We start from the raw sequence: 19,808 nt of genomic DNA, 5'->3' as shown, positions 1-19,808 counted from the left end.
CCTGCTGGTGGGACAGATGGAGGGATGTGTCTAGCATGGAGATCGGTGGCAGTTCTTTGCTCACTCCATGGTGAGAGACCAACTCTGTGATGCTCCATGACCATGTTTCTCCATATCCTACAGGAACATGGGTGGTCACTGGTAGCTGCTTGCCCCCTGCCCTGAGGACAGCTGGTGGCCAAAGTCCATCACAGAGCACATGGGATGCTGAGCCTGAACCTGTGCAAATAAGGACCTGGGCTGTGATACTGTATGTAGAGCAGCATGGAGAGCGGTGGGGGGATCGATGCTGGTGAGCACAGGGTGTCCTTCGCTCTGCAGGGGAGCACAGATGTGGTGGAGCAGCCACCATGGATCTGTCACTGCCACTGCGAGCAGCCCTCGGGGAGGCTCCGCAGGATGTCCTCTAGGTTCTGCTTGTCAGCCCGGATCTCAGCCAGCTCGCTCTCCACCGCCTGGATCTTCTCCTGCTGCCGCGCAGCCTCCTGCTGCAGCAGGCTGAGCTGCCCAGCCAGGGCGCCCGGTGCAGCCACACGCAGCCGCAGCTGCTGCAGCCGCAGCCTCCCGGCGCTCAGCACCGCGTCCACTGGCACGGCCGGCTCCAGGTTACCTGGGCAAAGGGAGAGGACAGGGATGAGAGGCAAAGAGCTGGGAACAGAGGTTCTGGATGTGCTCCAGACCCTCGGCACCAGGCAAACTGTAGGGAGCGGGTGCAGCGGGGCATGGAGGCAGTGCAGCTTCCCAGGGATGGCAGATAAGCAAAGAGGGCTGTGGCTGCAGGCAGGGCTGGGGCACATCTCTCTTACAGATGGGTGATGACTTCCACCCCTTTACAAAGCTGCTCAGACGCACAAGTGCTGGAGCACTCAGAAATACACCCGGATGATCAAAGCAGGAGGAGATGGAGCAAACCCAGCCAGCAACAAAGGAATGAACCCATCCCTTGGCTCCAAAGGGACCGGGCCCTTGATCAAGCCCTGCTCCTCCTGGAGATGCCAAGGGAGATGATTGTCCCCACACCACGCATGAGCACACACATTCAGCAAGCTCCAATCCATCCCGCACAAGGGCTTTCCTTGAGATATGAGCCCTCAAGAAGCTTTGCTAAGACCCTGAGCAGAGGCACCCAGCTCAGCCTGGATGCCAGAGGGCAGGAGGGACAGCACCAGCCATCAGGAGACCCTCAAACCCCAACAGGCTGTCCCTTCCGCAGGGCCCTGTCTCACCTAGGCTCTGCAGCAGGTCGTTCAGGGTCTCGATGTCCGCAGTGAGCGAGCCCCGGGCTTCCTGGAGACTTTTTGCCATGTCATTCACCTCTATCCCCACCTTCCAACACAGACAGAAACCCAGATCAGGGACACTGCTGCCCCTTGGCTGGACAGGAGCAGGGAGGGAATCCCAGGAGCATCCCCAAGACAATCCCCATACAGTGGAGCCCGAGCTCCCAGGTTCTTCCCTATGCTTTCCCCTGTGGGCAAATCCCCTTTCCAGGCTCCATGGAGGACAGCCTGCCTGAGGGTGCCCAGCTCACCTGATGTGCTTCCTCCAGGTCCCTCCTGAGCTTCTCAGCCACATGCTCCTGCCGGGAGAGCTCCCGCTGGGTCTCATTGGCACGCATAGCAAGCTGGCTGGCATGCTTGCGGGCACGCTTGCTCTCCTGCAGCACCGCCTGTGCCCTCTGCAAAGGGATGGAGATGGGGACAGTCACATCGGGACATGCAGGGGGACCACGGCTGGCTCCTAGGCTGGAGCCCTGGTCGGGTGCATCCCCCTGATCTGCAATGCAGACAAGGATGGGCTGTGCTGGATGGGCAGCAGGAGCTGTATTTGGGAGCCCTGGAGCAGGATGGGCTCTGCCTGTGGCGGCTGCCAGCCCAGCCATGTCCTGCAGCCTAATGTGGGCTTCCCGCACCCCACATCCCTCTGCTCAGACCTTGGCGCTCTCCCCAGTGACTCGCTCAGCTTCCCTGGCTGTCCTCTGGGCTGCAGTGGAGATGGATAAGGAGTTTCCCAGTGTCTTCTCTGCCTGTTTAATCTTCCTCTGTGTCTCCACCATTGTCCTATCCTGCACAAGCGCCATCCTCCTGTGCAGGGCAGCCTGGCCCTTCCGATGCCCCAGCACCTTCCTCATGCCTGCGGGGACAACCCGGCCATCACCAAACTGCCCCTTTCTCCCCTTGAAACCCAGAGCCAGTGTGACGAGAGCTGAGCTGTGGCCAGAGATGCTCTGGCTGGTGTCTTTTACCTTCCACGCTGGCCAGGAGGGACTCTGCATCAGAGAGCACAGCTTTCCCATGTGAGACGGCCGATGTGGCTGTGCCATGGGCAGAGCCAGCCTGGTCCTGCAGCTGGGGAGAGGAGAGAAGAAGTGAGGCTGGGGAGGGGGCAAGGAGGTGCTTAGCAGGTGAGTTCCTTGGGAGATCTGGATCCTAAGGGGAGATGTCTCCTAAAACATGCACCCTGACCCCCTCCCAGTCATTGGAGCAGTGGGAATGGGGCTCAACCACCCGCTGTACCCTGGGTAGGAGCCAGGAGAGGGATGCACTCAGCCTGCCCATTGCTCCAGCTGGAACAGTGGGTCCCCATCACTTACTCCACAGGGACACCCCATGCAGGTGAGCAGCACTCACCTGCTTGAAGCCACGAATCCTCTGCAGCTCCCTTTGCAGTCCGGCTGCCACAGCACGCGATGCCTCCGTGGCCTGCAGAGCTGATGGCTCCTGCGCCTCCACTGCCTGCTCCAGCGCTGCCGTGTCCTGTGCCAGGTCTCCAGCCTGTGCCAGCAGCGTCTGCTGTGGGGTCAGGGATGTCAGCGCTCCAGGACAGCAACCTCCCTGCCCGGGAGGCAGCGCTGCCCAACAGGATAGGGATGCAAGCAGGAGCCTCAGTGTGGACGCTGTTCACCTGCCCCAGTGCAGACACCAGCAGAAGTTGCTCGGCCATGACTGCATTCGCCTGCTGCACGGCTGTTAAAGCTCTCCTGGCCTCCGCTGCCACCTCGGCCACGCTAGCGCCCAGCTCATCCCGTGCCCGCTGGATTTCCTCGTACCTACGTGCACAGGAAGCCACTGTCACCCGTGGACGGAAAGGATGGAGATGATCGTTGAGACCTGGCTCCAGTCATGGGTGCAGTAGGAAATGCTGTGGGCTTATTTCCCTGAAGTACCCCCAGCACGGAGCGCCCTGGCTCTCTGCTCTGCAGCGCTGCAGTGCAGTGGGTTTGACGGGACTCAGCGCATCCCTGTCGGGCAGATGCTAAATCACTGTTATCCAGTCTTATAACAGGGACCTGGCCAGGGGCAAGGCACTGTGGTGCCCTCTGGGCTCCTTTGCTGCCAGTTCCTCACCCGGCCTCCAGCTCACGCTGCACATCCTCCGTCGCATTCCCCTCCAGCAAGCTCTGCAGGAGCTCGGAGCTGGCGTTGGAGGCACGCAGCGCTCTCCCCACCACTGCCTCCACCTGCACCAAGGCGTCCTCGTGGCTGCAAGGGCAGGGAAACACGGAGGGGTGATGTTCAGATCCTGCACCCCAAGCCAGGCAGGCAGCCTCCCCTTCCTGGGTGTGCTGATGTACCTTAAGGCCAGTGCCTGTGCCTCCAGCGCCCGGCGGCTCCAGTCTGTGGGCTGCTGAGGGATTTCCTGGGGAATCTCCTTGAAACCCAAACAGCAGCAGTGAGACCCCATCGAGGAGCAGGGACCCCCGGATGCCACCGGCCCAGCACCAATGCGAACCTCCCAAAGGGCTGGAGGAGGTTGGCAAGCAAGGGAGAAAGCTCCTCCTGACCCAGCTGTGAGGAGGGCTGTACCCACATGGACCCCAGGCTTCCCGCTGCAGTGCTGGTCACATCCCACCCGCCAGTCCTGCGCATCCCACTGCCCCCCAGGATGGACACCAGCCCCCCCCGGACCCGCACCGTGGTAGCCAGGGTGTCTGCAGCATGCAGGATCTCCCGCTGTGCCGACTGCAGCGCAGCTCCGACCTCTGACAGCAGGGTGCAGGTCTTGGGGTGTCCGTGGCTGGAGCAGCCACTGGCTTGGCTGGCATTGCTGAGACGGCCCTGCGCGGTGTCCAGCGCCCCTGCCAGCCGCCCTACCTGTGCCAAGAGGATGGCCCGGGCACCTGCAGGCAGCACAGGCAGCTGCTTGATGCCCATGGACGTGTTCAGGGCTCCCTGACGCTGCCCCAAGCCCAAGACCCTTCCCACTGCTTGCTGATGAAAGAGGAAGGCAACTTGCTGCCAGATGCTCAGGAGGGACCATGGGATGCAGCACGCAAAGGATGCCCCATGGGCCAAAGCTCAGCCCCCAGTAATGCCCATCAATGGCTGTTCAAAACCACTGATGCAAGCATCCCTGCAGTGCTCTGTCCTACACAACAAGGCATGGCCTCCCTCTCAGTCACCCCATCACCCATGCTGATCCCAGCACTGACCTGGGACCTCCTTGCACCCACCCACCATGTCACTCCCACTCTATGGGAGCAGAGGGTCCCCAAAGGGTGATGTGGGGAGCGAACGGGTGTCCCCATACCTTGCAGGAGGTGAGCACTGGGCAGCCCATCTCCTCGAGCTGCATCTCTCATCATGAGGGACTGGCCCGGGCGGGCATCACAGCCTGTTTGTTGCAGCCATTCCTCCATCTCCTGCAGCCTGGCCTTCAGCTGGTCAGCCTGCAGCAAAGACACGAGGGGACACAGCAGAAGAGTGATGCAGCGCTGGGGCCGGGGTGGTGCACCCGCAATGGCAGGACACAAGCGGTACCTCGTCCTTCACCAGCCCATAGCAGGCAGGACACTGCTGGCAGCGGGAGCTGGGTGGGTCGGGGAAGAAGTTGGCCTGGCACCGGTCGCACTTGTAGCCCACGAAGCCGGGGTGGCACAGACATGTGCTGTTCTCATGGCACTGCGGCGTGACGGAGCCCAGCGGCGAGCAGTTGCAGGCTGCAGCGGTGGCAGAAAGGCATCACACCATGCTTGCCGGCCCTGGTTCAGGGACTGTGGTGCAATCCCCATCCCCGTTACCTCGGCAGCCCCTGGCAGAGAAGCCGAAGAAGCCGTGGTGGCACCGGTCACACTGCTTCCCTGTGACACCAGGCTGGCAGGAGCACTGCCCCGTCACTGCATGGCACTCGCTGTCCTGTGACCCCGTCGGGTGGCATTGGCAGCTGGGGGGATGAATGAGTGATGGATGCAAAGAGTAGAGACCAGAGATGGGGATCCATAGCCACTGCTGACACCTCACAGCCCCACATTACCTCTTGCACCCCATGGTGGGCTGCAGGTCATAGTAGCCAGGCTGGCAGAGCCCGCAGGTTCTGCCTGTCACATGTGGGAGGCAGTGGCACTGGCCCGAGCTGGGATCGCAGCCCTCCAGCCCCGGGGCTGAGCCATCAGGGTTGCAACCACAAGCTATGGGAGACAAAACGTTGCTTATATCATGCCATGGGGCTGACAGATGGGACAGTGGGAATAGGGCACCAGGGCTGAGCCCCATAAACATGGAGGGCCACATCCCCCCCATCAAACAGGGCTTTGAGTGGATGGAGTATCTCCAAGGAAGGATGGCAGTGGAGGAAGGGGGCAAAGACCATTTCTAGGCGTCTGGGACCAACCCTAACCATCCCTCAGCCCCTAAACCTGTTGGGCATCCCCTTTTTACCCTCTGCCTCCGCTGCTGGGGGATTCTGGCTGCAGTGGGACCGATGGGAGCAGGACCAGCCCTCAGGACCATACGTACGTGCGCACTTCCCAGCAGGATTCGCAGCCAGCGCATCCCCGTAGAAGCCCGTCCGACACCTCTCGCAGTGCTCGCCCGTTGTGTTGTACAGGCAGCGCAGGCACCGACCGGACACAGGGTCGCAGTTGCCCACTGCGTTAGGATCCACATTCCCATGACACTGGCAGGGGACACAGGGATGCGCAGGGCCCCTCTGCCCCAGAGGGTCCCCGAAAAACCCATCATCACAGAGCTCACAGCGTTTCCCTGGGGAAGGCGAAAAGGTGGGAAGGATCCAGCCATGCCAGCGCTGCCCAGTGCCCCCCTTGCCCACCCGTCCCCAGCCTCACCTCTCTGCCCTGGTGGGCAATGGGTGCAGACAACCTCCCCGGTGCTGGGCACCTCGGTGCAGGGGGAGCTGCCGGGGCAGGGGCATGGTTTGCAGTCATCAAAATGCCCTGTGAAGGGGTTGCCATAAAACCCGGGGCTGCAGCGCTCGCAGGAGGGACCTTCTGTGTTGTGTAAGCACTGACAGTGCCCTGCGAGGAGGAACATGGGGCTGAGGGTCTGCAGAAACAGCCTTGAGTAACAACAGGGACCACGGGAGGGATGGAGAGCCAAGTGCTGAGGGCCAGAGAGGGATGCACAGCTCCAGCCATGGCATCCCACATGGCCTGCACATCCCCAGCCACAACTTGGAGTGTTTTCCCTCCCTGTCCTTGCTCAAGGAACAAGGTTTTGGAGAGGACACCAGAGCCACATTGCCAGTCCTGCCCTCCCCTGCAGTGCTGGGACGAGGCGGCGCTGGCAGCACCGTCAACGTGCCAGGAGTCTGTCGGCGCCTGCGATAATCCACAACACATTTCCCAGCAGCAGCGAGGCGTGTGATCTCCAGCCTGTCATGGAACACGGGAGCAGCCAGCCAGCACCCACTGGGAGCCAGCCGGTGCGTCATGGCCTTCCAAAATCAGCTGGGGGGAGGAGGAGGAGGAAGGATGCCCCCACCTCCAGGCAGATGCTCTGCTTGACTGGATTAAGGAGCCAGGGGGAGGTTCCCCCCCCCCGATCTGTGGGGTCAGGTCATACCAGATGGGTTGCGCAGGAGGGAATTGGGTGTGTTTCCGTTTTCCCCATATCCAGGCAGAGCAGGACGATAGAAAGGAAAGGAAAAGTGGGTGGCAGGAAAAATAAACCCAAAGGAAGCAGGCGGGCTGGCAGCGCCCGGGCCAGGACATCAAAAACCTGGCCCTATCCCTTGGGATTGTGCAGTCGGTGGCACCAGCCCCAGCTCTGCAGGAGAAGGGGTGAGTTTGTAGAGCTGCTGCTCACAAGGGCAGGGGCACTGACTGAGCACAAAGTCACTGCCAGCCCTTCCCATCGCAGCCATACACTATTGTAGTTCCTCGCCCAGAGGAGGCAGCCAGCGAGGAGCCCCAGGGGCTCCGTCTGGGTACCAAATGCATCATCTTATTCCCAGCGCTGATCAGAGCTGCTGCTTTCTGCAGGGGTGGATGGCAGCATCTCGTGAACCCCTCATGGCTCTGATCTGTTGGGGCTGACAGCCCTGAGGCTGGTGCTGGGTTCATGCAGCCAGCTCATCTCCAAGGCAGCAGTTTGCAGTCCTGCCCCCTTTCCCCAACCAAAGCCATCCAGACACTTTGCTGGGAGGAAGGGGAGAGCCAACACCCCACAAACCACCTCAGACACAGTCACGCTGCCCTGAAGACTGCTTTTTCCTCCCTTCAAGCCACAGTCCCTGCTGCAGTCACGCACCTCTGAGCTGGATCTGGAAGCAGAACAGGGCTTGGGCAGGCAGCATGAGAGCTGGATGCTCTGGTAACTTCCAGCAAGCCTGGCACTGCTCTGTTTTCCTGCTCTTTTCCTTATTCCTCTGCTCAGGTTTCTGTCCGTTTTGTGGGTGTAAGGGCTGTGCCAAGTCCTGTTCTGCTCATCGGGCAGCAATGCTGCCTATGAGACCCATCCTCCATCCCTCCTGCCCTGACCCCTGCCTGCTTACTCCTCTGAGGAGCAGCACCTCTCCTTCCTCATCCTTGAAGTTCATAAAGTACCCTGAAAGATACCCCTTTATAAACTCCCACTGTTACTGCTCTTCATTAATTATCTCTCTTTGCAGTTACAAATCCAGTCCTTACAACCAGTTCAACTTACAGGTTTTGGGTACCGCAACCTCCCGGATGGTTTCCAGCATCCCTCAGAAACAAGCAAAGACAGGTTCTGTCACCCATGCACGTAGCACGGGGTGAACGGGGAGCCCGGGGGTGCACACCTGAGAGGGGGTGACAATCCCCGTGCTGGTTGCAGGCGCAGGGCACGCAGCTGACGAAGGGGCCACCGAAGGGGATCTCGCGCTTGAAGCCGGGTGCGCAGGACTGGCAGAACTGCCCGGTGTATCCCACGGGACACGAGCACTCCTCCACCCAGCCTGCCCCTGCTCCCGGCCCGGGGTGGGCAGATGTGAGCTGGACCTCGCTCAGGGACAGCCTGCCTGCGAGAGCAGAGAGCAGCATGATGGGGTGGCACAGCCCTTGGCTCTGCTCTCTCCATCCTGCCTGAAAACGCTCCACACACACACAGGAGACCCCAAGATACCCCTTGGTACTGGTATTGGTATTTATACCCGCTCATCCCAGAGAGCCTGATGCTGCTGGGATGTCCCCAGCCCTTTCCCAGCTTGATCCCAAAGGGAATGAGTCACGGAGGCACTCACCTCGGCCAGGGCCGTGGCTCACACGAAGGCGGAGGGCGGTCAGGTTGGAGAGCAGGCGCTGGAAGCTGAAGGCTGACAGCAAAGGCTCCACACCCTCCTCTGCCTCCTGCAGCCTGTTGGAGAAGGAACAAGGGAGGAAGGACAGGGTGAGGCTGACAACCATGTGCTGCAGGACAGCTCGGCTCCCCACTGGGACGCAGGCACAGCAAGGGGGCACAGTTAAATCCCTGAGGGATGCAGGGAGCACAGGGCAGCCCAGGCAAGGTCAGACACGCTGTGTTCCAAACCCAGCCGAGGTTCCCCAAAGCACCCTGTGGGTACCTGAAGGTGACAGCCTGCTTTCCACGCTGGGGATGACTCTCGCTGCTGGGCATGGTGATCTCCAGGCCCTCACCCTCCAGCACCAGCTGGACCTGGAGCAGGGGCACCCCAGTCTCTACCACCGTCCCCTCCACTCCCAGCAGCAGGGACAGGAGCTGCCCGTAACTGAGGCGCTGGTTCTGCAGAAACTTCTCTGCAAGGGAAGAGAGGAGCAAAGGCTGTAGGACATGGAGGGACCGGCTCTGATGGGGCATTGCCAAGAGCAATGGTCACCCTGAGGGTGCAGGGCCAGCCCAGATCTGCTCTCCCAGGGTCTTCATCCACTACTGCAATCCCTCCCCACTGGCCTTGTGTTACTGGGACAGGCTGAGCTCTGGGATGGAGCCCAGCACCTCACACATCAGTGTAGCAATCCCCACGGCAGAGCAGGACCCCAGGGACCCATCGCACACAATACCTGGTGCAAGGAAATCCACGGGCTCCTCTCCATGCCACTCAGTGATGATCTCCCCATCAGCCCAGTGCAGTGGCAGGTCTGTGGTACCCGGAGCTGCAGCAGTCCAGCCCTCCGGCCCTGTGTGACAGCACACAGCATTGCACAGGCAAAAAGGGAGCAGTGAGTCCCCACCAGCCCAGCACCGGGAGGGGGATGCTGCTCTGGGGGGCTCTGTCCTTCCTCCCAAGCCTCTAAAGGGTTTTGGAAGGGGACAGCACTTTGTAACACCCTGCTCTGTTTGGGCTCCATGCTCCCACACGCTGGAGAGCAGCCCTATCCATCCCCCATCTGTTTATTTTCTTAGGTTTGGAGGAAATTACTACCTTTAAACTTTTGCCCCCCTGTCTGTGCTGCGGCTCCAGCATTACTGTGGGCTGGAGAGGGCAGGAAGCCCAGGAGAGACGGGGTGTAATTGCATTAAGTTGGTTTCCTTCAGAAACCAGTTAAGCCCCCCCTGCTCCCCAGGGTCAGTTATTTCTTCCAGCCCCAGGCTGAACACTTGGAAATCCCTCCCAGGCTGTGCTCTGTTATCAAATCACCCCGAATATGGACCCTTTCACCCAGGACAGGAAACCTGCATCTGATCCAGCTCAGCTGCGGGATGCGGAATGCTTCGGGGAGTGGCCGTGCTGAGGCTTTTGCATCCCGGCCCCAGGGCTCTGCCAAACCTGTCCCTAAAAGAGCAGCCCCAAACTGGCTGCATGAAGGGTGGAAAAAAGACTCAGTTTAGAGCCTGGCTCTGTTTCAAGGCCGTGGAAGACATTACAGCAATTGGCAGAGTGGTTTAAAGGCAATCAGGATAAACCAGCGCCTGGCGTGTTCACATCCATCTGCTTGCTGGCGCGCACATCCCGTCGGGATGCAGGCAAGGAAGGGTGCCCAGGGGTCCCTGCAAGGGGACCATGATGCCTGCAGCCAGTGCTGCACACAGCAGATGGCAGGGTTTCCCTGAGCATCCTGAACGCTTCCAGCCTTGCCATGCATAGCCCTGGATGCAGCAGGGCGAGAGCATCCCATCCTGCTCCCCTGACTCCCATCATCCCTGCCCTATCCTAGGCAAGGGTGGGGAGAGGAGGGAATAAGGGGGAAATTTCCACCAGGCTCTATCCTTTCAGTTTTTATCTTTCTGAGCTAGTTTTCAGTGCTCCAGCAGTCCCTGGTGTGGTGGGATGGCTGTGCCTGGTTCTACAGCGTGCCCTGAGCCTTGCAGAGCCCTGGGAGCACATCAGCTTGTAGGGATGCCATGGGAATAGCCCATCCCCGTAGAGCTGGAGGCAAAAGCTGAGGTTTTACAACAAAATAGAGGCATGCCAGAGACCCCTCCCTCCAACCATCACCACCAGTTATCCCCAAAGGGGGATGCTCAGCCCCAGCCTTCCCAAACTGCCAGAGCTTTGAGGCTGGAGCTGGCCCTCCATTTCACCCAGGGCTGGGGCTGGTACCTTGGCTGAAGTCAGAGCGGACTTGAGCCACCTCGTAGCCATCTGCTGCTGTGCAGGCAGTGGAGTGGCCATAGCAGAAGCAGCTGGTGCAGCCAGCGGCGTTGTGGGGTTGCAGGTTAAACCAGCCCGGCTGGCACCTGTGCACGGGGAGGAAGCAGGAGGCTGTGGCACAGGGGACCACAGCAGCATCCCATAGGGGGGACTGGAGACAGCTCCGAGTGAGCCCGATCCCAGTGATCCAGAGGACCTTGGCAGGGCCTCTGCAGGGAGTGACCCTGTAGGATTCCCACCCCAAAGCCTTTCAAAGGGGTTGTGTAGGGGGTCGGAAGCAGCAATGTCCCACGGGAGGAAAGACGCCTGCTCTGCACTGACCACTGGGCCCCACCATTGATCCAGACCTGGAGAGGGGCAGTGGTCCCATCCCCACCCGGGGGTCACAGTGCTTACCTGTTGCACAAGTGCCCCTCCACCCTCTCCTTGCAGGTGCAATGCCCCGTGTTGGGGTCGCAGGAGCCCACGCTTCCCGCTGGGTCACAAGCACAAGGTCTAGATAGGGCAAGATAAAGGCATGATGTGAACCCCAGCCCTGTCTCCCTGCTCCCGCCCGGGGCCGGGCTCCTCCTCACCTGCAGCCGCCTTCGCTGAGGCTGTGGTACCCGTCCTTGCAGCGCTCACACTTCCACCCCGTCACGTTGGCTTTGCAGAGGCAGGTCCCCGAGCTATCGCACTGCGGCTGCAGGGAGCCTGCGGGGACCCCGGCCAGCCCTGAGGCTCAACCCCAGGGCGATGGGGAGCCCCCGGGGCAAAGGACAACGCACCCCAACCATCCCCATCGCCGAGCCCGGGCTGGGGCAGGGGTTTGGGGCCGGAGCCCGGCTGGGTGCGGGCGCTCTCACCCGCGGGGTGGCAGTGGCAGGGCTGGCAGGCTGCCTGCGGCTCCCAGCGGTAGTGGTTGGGCCGGCAGCGCTCGCAGTGCGGCCCGGCAGTGTTGTCGCGGCAGTTGCGGCAGTGCCCCCCGTGCCCGCTCCGCCGGAACAGCTCCCGGTCATAGAAGCACTCGTCCGAGCGGCCGCTGCAGTTGCAAGCTGCGGGAAGGAGGGGGGGAGGCAGATGGCGGCTGGCACTTGGGGGGCAGAGGGGTTAAAGCAACGTTCTACGGGGTTGAATGAGCCGGAGGGGCTGCTTTGGCTCAGCGGTGGGAGCTTTTGGCAGTGGCTCTGCTGTTGGTGCAGTATCATGCACGGAGCAGATGGCTGCGTTCATGGCATAAAGAAATCTTGGGGAATCCCAGGAGGATGCTGTGAAGGGGGCAAATCACAGAACGGTTTGGGTTGGAAGGGACCTTAAAGCTCATCCAGTTCCAATCCCCTGCCATGGACAGGGCCACCTTCCACTAGTGCAGCTTGCTCCAAGCCCCATCCAACCTGGCCTTGAACACTGCCAGGGATGGATCATTCCTCCCTCCCTGCCCAGAGCAGCCTTACGGGATAGAGCAGGCGTTTCCAACCCATGCAGCAAGGGCAGGAGCTGCCAGATGTGCTGATGCAGCAGCACCAGCAAACCCCATTGGGACCAACCGCACACCATGACCACGGAGCCAGCCAGGACATACTCACGCAGACACTCATTGGCAGCGTCGGCGGTGCCGCGGGCCCAGGGCCGGTCCTGGTGGAAGGGCTGGCAGCGCTCACAGTCGGTGCCGGCTGTGTTGTGCTGGCACACACACACCAGCTGCCCGGCCTCATCCGGTGCACACTCACTGGCGTGGCCATTGCATTTGCACCTGCAGCAAGGCCCCAGCACAGGAGTGAGATGCTCTGACACTGTACGGACAGCAGCCTGCACTGGGGCCATGCCCGGGCTGCACAGCGAGGCAGGTTGCTCAGAACCATAGAATGGTTTGGGTTGGAAGGGACCTTCAGAGGTCATCTACTGCAACCCACTGCAGCGAGCAGGGACACCTTCAATTAGACCAGGTTGCCCAGAACCACATCCAGCCTGGCCTTGAGAAGCAGAAAGCTTCAAAGGAAGCAGCTCAGGTTGTGCTGGCACTGAAGCTCCCATTGTGTCCCTGAGGTGCTCCCAGCCCCACCAGCCCTTAGGTTGCACACTGAGGGTGGCCTGTGGGAGATGCTGACCAGCTCCAACTGCTGGAGCCTGGGAGGGGTGAGCTGACAGTGATGGGGACTGCTGGCCAGTGGGGAGCAGCCATGGCCCTGCCTGGGGCAGGCAGCTCTTACACACAATAGAGAGATTTCTCACTCCTCCCAGCTGGAGCACAGCCCAGGGGCAGCACCAAGTGGATGCCACCAGCTTCTTTGTCCCACATCTGCTCCCCCATCCCACCAGCAGCTCCTCAGGCCATGGCCATGCTCCAAGCTCCTCCACCAGCCTCCAGGTATCTCTCTGCTAGCACCACAGGACCCCCTCTTACTGCTCCTAGGGACCAAGCAGGGCCACAGGAGTAGTAACACAAGCCCCAGCACCATTAAAACCCATAGGAGCCATTAAAAGCTGGGAGGGGGCAAAGCAAATGCAAATACAGCTGGTGGCAAATGGAGAGAGCTTGAGGGGAAAAAGCCCACAGCTGAAAGGGCTCAAGGTTTCATCACTCATCTCTGCACTGCCAGATCTGGCTCATACATGGAGGAAGCCACATCTGGGCAGTTTGCCCCAAAACCATAATTCAAACAAGACCAGGAAGGTCCCACCACTCCTGCTCTCACCTGCCGCCAACAGAGAAGTCAGAGATGGCATAGTAGTACGACTGCAGCACCTTGGGGTCCTTGAAGATGTCATCCCCAAACGTGTTGAGCCGGTTCAAGGAGATAAGCAGGTCAGTGACGGTCACCCACTCCTACAGGAGACACGGGGAAGATGCTTTGGTCTGGACCACCAGCTCCCCAACCGGGATGCATCCTGCAGCTCTTCTTACAAGGATGCAGGGCACCACAGGCATTAGCGCACTCGATCCCAGGGCACCAGGCGCCATCTCCCCTCCCACCCCAGCAGCACCTGCAGCGCGGGGCTTCCATCGAAGTTGTAGGCGCTGGGCCGTCCCTCGAGGGTGGAGAAGGCCACGTTGCCCCCGCTCAGTGGGGAGATGTCGCTGAACTCATCGGTGCAGAAGGCGACCTGCTCGTCCTCCCCCGGGCGCAGGAAGAGCCGCTTCTGCTTCCCATAGGTCTTCTCGCAGGACGCACTGTAGTACTGGAAGGGCACCCAGGGCCCCTCGGCGCGGCTGCGCTTGTAGATGGCAAAGCTCTCGGGGCGGCTGGTGTGAAACTTCAGCCTCACGTAGGTGATCTCATAGGCTTTTCCTAGGGACAGGCCCGCAACGCATCAGCACCCCAGCACTCCATCCCGCACAGCTGCCAGCAGCACCCTCCTGCACTGACCCCATCTACCACAGCTAAAACAGCACCTTGCTACTCATCGCTGCAGCCCAAACCCCATCCGGATCCATCCAACCGGACGGGTTGCAGGATCAAAGAGCCACTGCAAAACCAGGCTTTAACCAGCTGCCGGAGGGGAAGAGTCAGGCCCAGGGCACTGAGGAGCATCCCCAGGACAGCAGTGCCACAGGGATAGGAAAGTGGGAAAGGTCAAGGCCAGTCCCTTCCCAGGGACCTGCATGCTGGGACCCAGCATTGCCGCTGTCTTTGCTGGGATGAAAACAAAGAGAAGCACCAATCCCCAGGGCAGCTCTGAAAGCGCTTGAAAGAATTAACAAAAAAGGGGAAAAAGAAAACACCAAAGTGAACATCAGAACCGCTTAATTGCCAGAGATGAAGGACCAGCTCAAAGACTGGATTGCTCCATAACAGCACCGCTTCTGACAGCGCAAAACAATTAGCTGCAAGGTTTTGGCTTTATTTGAAAAGATAATGAGTTGGGAATGTTAGAGGGGTTATTCCGGGACTAGGAAAACAAGCCTTTAATTGGGCCCATATGAATACTGTCGCATATGTGCTGCAACTTTGCTGCGGGGGAGCCGAGGCAGCCCAGCTACCAGAGCTGGGAAAAGCAGCTGCCTCCCATCAGGGACACGGGGAGCACCCGGTGGGGGACACACAGACCCATTCACAGCCCACCCAGAGGTGATGAGGACCAGGAAGGGGCCACAACTGGATCGTCCCATCACCACCATGCTCTGGGACTTCAACAGCGGGGGTGCCCCTGCCTGCACCCCGCACAGGGGAGGATGCCCAGCAAGTGCTGGTTCCCAGGCATCATGGTCCCTGTGGGGATGTCAACCAAAGCAGCGAGGTCAGGGCCATCACCTCCTGGAGCATTTTCCTCTGGGAGAGGAAGGGAGCTCGGCGCTGTGTCAACAAACAGCTCCTGCCTCAAGTAGCCCTGCACAAGGGGAGGCACCGCTGGGCTGGGGGAGCCCAAGCTCGGTGCCTCCAGCCAGGGTGGAGGAGACTGGCTGCCCTGGGAAGCATCCCGAGGGAGCGCGTGCTTTTCCCAGACAGGCGTTTAAATCAGCCTCATTCTGCCGAGAGAAAAGAATTCCAGACAATAACCCAGGCTGCTTGCCTACCCTTTGCTGCTCGGGAAGGTGTGACACATCCCAAAGCTGAGTGGGCAGCAGGACAGGGATGCTGGGAGGGTGCACAGGCAGCGAAGGGTGACAGCAGCAGGAGCCCTGATTGCTGTCTTTGATGGGCTGCCCTCGGGTATTTTGGGGTCCTGCCTGATGTCTGAAGGGTAAATGCAATGGCCACGGGCGCTTGGGATTAGTGGTCTGCTCCGAGTGGGATGCACTGTAACAGCGTGGCTGAAACCTCTCGGAGAAGAGAGATTTAAAGGAGGATAATGTAATTAACGCCAACCAAGGGCACACAGGTAAACACAGGTCTTGTGCACCTCATTTGATATGTTAGTTAATAAGCTCCCCAGGTAACCACGCTGCAGAGCCTACAAGACATCTGCCTCGGGAATGAGCAAGATGAGCAGCATGGCAGGGACATGCTCCATGGGTTAAAAACCTGATTACTCAGTGGAGCTGACGAGCGAGGACTCGTCCTGGGCCACATGTGGGAGCTGCAGGGGCCACTTGGGTTTTTCCTCCATAAACCAAGTGAAAGCATTAAGGTAGCAATAAGAGTCTGCAGCTGGGACAAGAACAGGGCCCAGCAGCTGTGGGAAAGGTCACAGCAATGCACCGGGCACCAAAATGGCACTTTTCAACACAACAAAGTATCTGAGCCATGCAGGAGGAGGGGTGCATTTGCAGGGGGATGCTCTGGTATCAGTACTCTGAGTGCTCTGGCTCAGGAAGGGACACAGGGACTAGGACTGCAGATGAGCTCAGTGCAACGTTATGGCCTTGGATGTGTTAATGGGAGACACACACAGCAGGGAGGTCACAGGGGCTGGACAAGACTCCATTGGAAACCCAAGTGTGGGGTCCAACAGGGCTGCAGGTGGGGGAGAACCAGAACAAAGACTGGGAAGCAAACCCCGAGGCTTGGGCAGCTCAGGGTGGGCAAGGGGCTGCTGCACACATTGGTGTGCTGGAGCCTGCACAGATCCATGTGCTGAGCTGGGACTGGTGGCCACAAACTCTCCCGGCAGCGATGGCTTGCTTGGCCTCTCAAATTGCATTCAGATTGTCTGTGCCCCGGGTCAAACACGAGTGAATCTGGGGCAATGACAGCCTGTGTTAGATGGGTGAGTGGCCGGCAGATATCCTGCCATGGGGCTGGCAGGAGCAGGCTCCTCCTGCATCACTTCTCATGCCCAGCGGGGAGCCCAACCCTGGGGACAAGGGCCAGATGTCCATCTGCTCACAGGGGGCTGAGAAAGCAGTGACCTTCACCCAGCCAAGCAGCTCCTATGACACTGCTGGGCAGGCACAGACCCTCCACCATCACCCCAACCCCGGCCATTGGGTCCCACCAGCACTCGCTGTCCCCTTACCGGCTCCAATCACAGCCCCTCCACTACCCCCCTTCGGCATGCAGATGGCAGGAGACTGCAGAGAATGAAGATTTTACAGCGCTGGCCAATAGTCAGGGTAGTTTAGATGGCAGGCAAATGTTAAAAAAACCTTTTTAAAATGCCAGGCATGCCCCATGGGTTTAAGTTCCCTCCGAGGGAGCGGCTTGAACAGTATTTGAAATGTAGAGGGTCAGATCCCAGCTGGGAAAACTGGGATTGTGTGTGCAGAGCCCTGGGTCCATGAGACATACTGGGCATCCTCAGCAGTGCACCGGGGGTGAACAGCACAGGCTTGGCCCCACGATGCTCACCCACAGCGGGCAAGGCTCTCTGTGGGGGGCCAGGGATAGGGACCTGCCTGTCCCCCGCTATGTAAACTTGCATAATAGGTAAAAAGCAGCCTTGTGAGAGCAGATACCCCAGGCAGAGGTGGCTGGGAAACAGCACAGGCTGGCACAGTGCTGGCATCCTCACCCCACAAAGGACCAGAGCACTGCTGATGGATGGGGCAGACCCTCCCCGAGTCCCTTCGGTGATCTCCCCATAGAGGGCATCTCCCTTCTAACACCCCCTAAAAGCCCCAGGGAACATCCTGCCTTTAACCCCGAACCAGCAGCAATTGCTATGGGATGCAGGAGCATCCACACCCAGATATCGCTGCACCCACTGCCCATGGAGCACCGCAGGGGCTCCCACCGGCACTTACCCAGATGGAGGGTGATGTTGACGGAGTTGGGGTGCTGGATGCCGAAGGCCATGGACTGGCTTTGCCACCAGGTGCTCTCCTCCTGGCTATGGAAGTCGGTGAGGAAGGAGGCGTTGTGGTGGTGCCGGGGGTCGCTGGCATCGCAGCGGTGGCACAGGGCGCTGGCGTGGCGGGCGCCCATCTGCAGGCAGTATTCCTCCGGGGGTGAACCACACGTGTTGGTGGCCTGAGCAGCCCGGCCGAAGGCAGCGTTCTCAAAGACAGGCATGCAGCGGCGGGGCTGGCCCCGGGGGTCCCAGCAGGAGGATGAGCCCCCTGCCCTAAGCACCAGCCACAGCAGGGCCAGCAGCCAGAGCACGGGATGCTGTGCCATGCTGGGGCTCGCCTGCCCGGACTCTGAGCCTCCTCCGGATGGCATAGCGAGAGCAGGCGGGACAGGATGGGATGGGATGGGACAAGTCCCCCTCCCCTGCACCTCCTCTCGCTCCGAGGTCCACCTTGTGGAAGCTGCTGGGAATGTCGAAAGTTCCATGTCTGAATCCAGGCTGCGAGGTTTGGGCTTCCCCTGGTCCCACACGCTGCGGGGCTGGGCAGGATGGGATCCCTCCAGAGGAGATTTGCTTTGGGGATGGGGTGTTTGCCCCTTGAGCTGCACAGATGGAGCTGAGCTTTTCCATTTCTCAGCCCCGGGGATGAGCTGGCGGCGATACATGCCCCACACCATGGGTTTTTCCTTAGATTGATGGGGGTCTCCACTTTTCTCACAACCCCAAAATCAAGAGGAGGGTGAGGGAAAAGCTTTGGAGCAGACCCAGCACCCTCTTCTCACCCCATAAATCACACTGCTCCCTCACTCAGACCAACCTGGCTAGGTGTGGGACAGCCCCTAACCCTCCACACCAGCACCCATGAATGAGGGCTCCCATCCCTGCCTGCTGCCATGGGGCACCTCCGCAGGGTGCCAAAGCCACTTTATCAGCAGCTTCACAGGTAACACTCAGGATGGTCTGTGCCAGAGGGGGGGCCCTCTCAGGACTGTGGCACCCTCCAGATTTGACCCATGGGGGCAGGAGGGTGTCAGCACATGAGGAGAGAGGCAGAAGTGGGGTGCAAAGGGGAGCACTGCCTTTGGCCCTCAGCCGAGCTGCCCCCAGGAGCCCTGGAAGCTTAACCCTCATGTATAATTTAAGCTCCCTTCCTCCCCTCCCCTTCCCTTCCCTTCCCTTCCACTCCTATTTGTTTTATTCTCCTTCTCCGCACACGCTGCGGGGAGAAAGCACTGGAGGGGAGCTGTGAATCAGAGTCTTCGGCAGCGGCTCCCGCAGCAGCGCCGTTTCAAAGCCCCATTACCATATATTGACCCGGGCTCTGACAGCCCGAGCCAGCTCTGCTGGGAAGGGTGAATTTCCCAGCACCGAGGAGCTGTGCATCAGCTGCCTGGGAGCGGGCAGCCGGTGGCAAACCCGCTGTCAGCCTCCGGGGAGAAAGAGAAGGGTTTTCAGCTCCATAATTGCCCTGCGCCTCTCCACTGTTTTAAGGGGATTTGCATCCTGCAGGGGTGAGGTTTTCCAGGTGTTTTGCTTTTTGCCTTGTTACTGGGGCTGCAAGCCCGGGACAGGAGAGGGTCTCCCATGCAATGGGTTTCACACCTTCTCCTCAGGGTGTTACACACACCCAGGAGATTACTTCCTGCCCAACCCATCCCCACTTGCAGAGGGGTTGACATTAGAGAGTAATGAGATCATGCAGCCAGGGTGCAATGGCTGCTCACGGGATGCACAGTGGATTTGAACAGAGCTGATGGGTATCCCCATCCCATCTCCTCCTCCAGCACAGCCCGTGGGGCCAGAGCTTGATGGAGATCTGGGCGACACTACACGGAGAAAACCCTATCACATCCAATGTCACTGCACAAGAGAAGGGCAAGAGTAGCCCCAAATAATCCCCTTTGCTCTGAGAACAAGATGCTGGACACATCTTTCCTACGCTGCGATGCCTACCAGGTCTGGACAGTGGCTTCTCACAGCAAGACAGATACATCACCTTGCCCTGGGTGAGCTTCATCCCTGGGCAGGAAGAAGAGCTAAAGCAGCCCCTTGTCCTCCATGGACGACCTTGAACAAGGGTGTCCATAAGAGAAATCAGAGCTGAGATTTGCCCCCAGCCCCACCTCAGCTGAAGTCCTCTGTGCCTGGAGACACTTCACCCACCGCCCCAGGCCTTTGGTCCAAATGCAGTAGAGGCATGGAGATCAAGGCTGTGGTGACAGCCCAGCCTGCCATCACAGCACGGGAACCTTCTGCCCCAGCACGGACCTGGCACCCCGCAAGGGTTAAGAGCTGTGGAGGCGGCGAGGAGAAAATGTTCTTCTGATTTGCTTAATGAACGTTAATTAAGAAGACAGAAGATAGCAGATTCCTTCAGGGTAGAGATGAAAGGCCCGTTAATTAAA

The 19,808-nt window shown here is 59.8% G+C and overlaps 1 protein-coding gene across 2 annotated transcripts; it reads right to left on the bottom strand.

Moving 5' to 3' along the window:
- Positions 1–221: 221 nt before the first annotated feature.
- On the bottom strand, positions 222–17,806 carry LAMC3 (laminin subunit gamma 3). 2 transcript variants are annotated; one of them, XM_057401551.1, is made up of 28 exons: positions 17,357–17,806; positions 13,717–14,021; positions 13,428–13,558; positions 12,318–12,484; positions 11,598–11,786; positions 11,328–11,445; positions 11,149–11,247; positions 10,702–10,838; positions 9,221–9,337; positions 8,764–8,956; positions 8,443–8,555; positions 8,002–8,220; positions 6,065–6,253; positions 5,736–5,981; positions 5,254–5,407; positions 5,021–5,163; positions 4,761–4,939; positions 4,531–4,669; positions 3,915–4,120; positions 3,575–3,651; positions 3,348–3,482; positions 2,905–3,049; positions 2,631–2,792; positions 2,246–2,348; positions 1,934–2,133; positions 1,532–1,678; positions 1,227–1,326; positions 222–610 (listed from the first exon to the last, which is right to left on the bottom strand). In XM_057401551.1, the coding sequence occupies exons 1-28, from the start codon at positions 17,772–17,774 to the stop codon at positions 360–362; spliced, it is 4,782 nt and encodes a 1,593-aa protein (XP_057257534.1). In that variant the 5' UTR covers positions 17,775–17,806; the 3' UTR covers positions 222–359. The 2 variants fall into 2 exon arrangements, with proteins under 2 accessions (XP_057257534.1, XP_057257535.1); XM_057401552.1 differs by having other exon boundaries at positions 2,631–2,789; positions 17,357–17,802.
- Between the last annotated feature and the right edge of the window lie 2,002 nt (positions 17,807–19,808).

Source organism: Pezoporus wallicus, unplaced genomic scaffold (assembly GCF_028554395.1).
Source record: "Pezoporus wallicus isolate ANWC-B61680 ecotype Strahan unplaced genomic scaffold, APGP_CSIRO_Pwel_v1 contig_8013, whole genome shotgun sequence".
Classification (NCBI taxonomy): Eukaryota; Metazoa; Chordata; class Aves; order Psittaciformes; family Psittacidae; genus Pezoporus; species Pezoporus wallicus.
Note: the sequence above shows the minus strand (reverse complement) of the source record. Positions and strands in the feature narration are given on the sequence as shown.

Excerpts from the sequence above, each read along its gene's own strand:
- LAMC3 (XM_057401551.1), bottom strand. The coding sequence starts at position 17,774 with ATGCCATCCGGAGGAGGCTCAGAGTCCGGGCAGGCGAGCCCCAGCATG. Across the intron at positions 8,957-9,220 it reads CGTGGATTTCCTTGCACCAG|AGAAGTTTCTGCAGAACCAG; the intron begins GTATTGTGTGCG and ends CTTCCCTTGCAG. Across the intron at positions 3,483-3,574 it reads GCACAGGCACTGGCCTTAAG|CCACGAGGACGCCTTGGTGC; the intron begins GTACATCAGCAC and ends CTGCCCTTGCAG.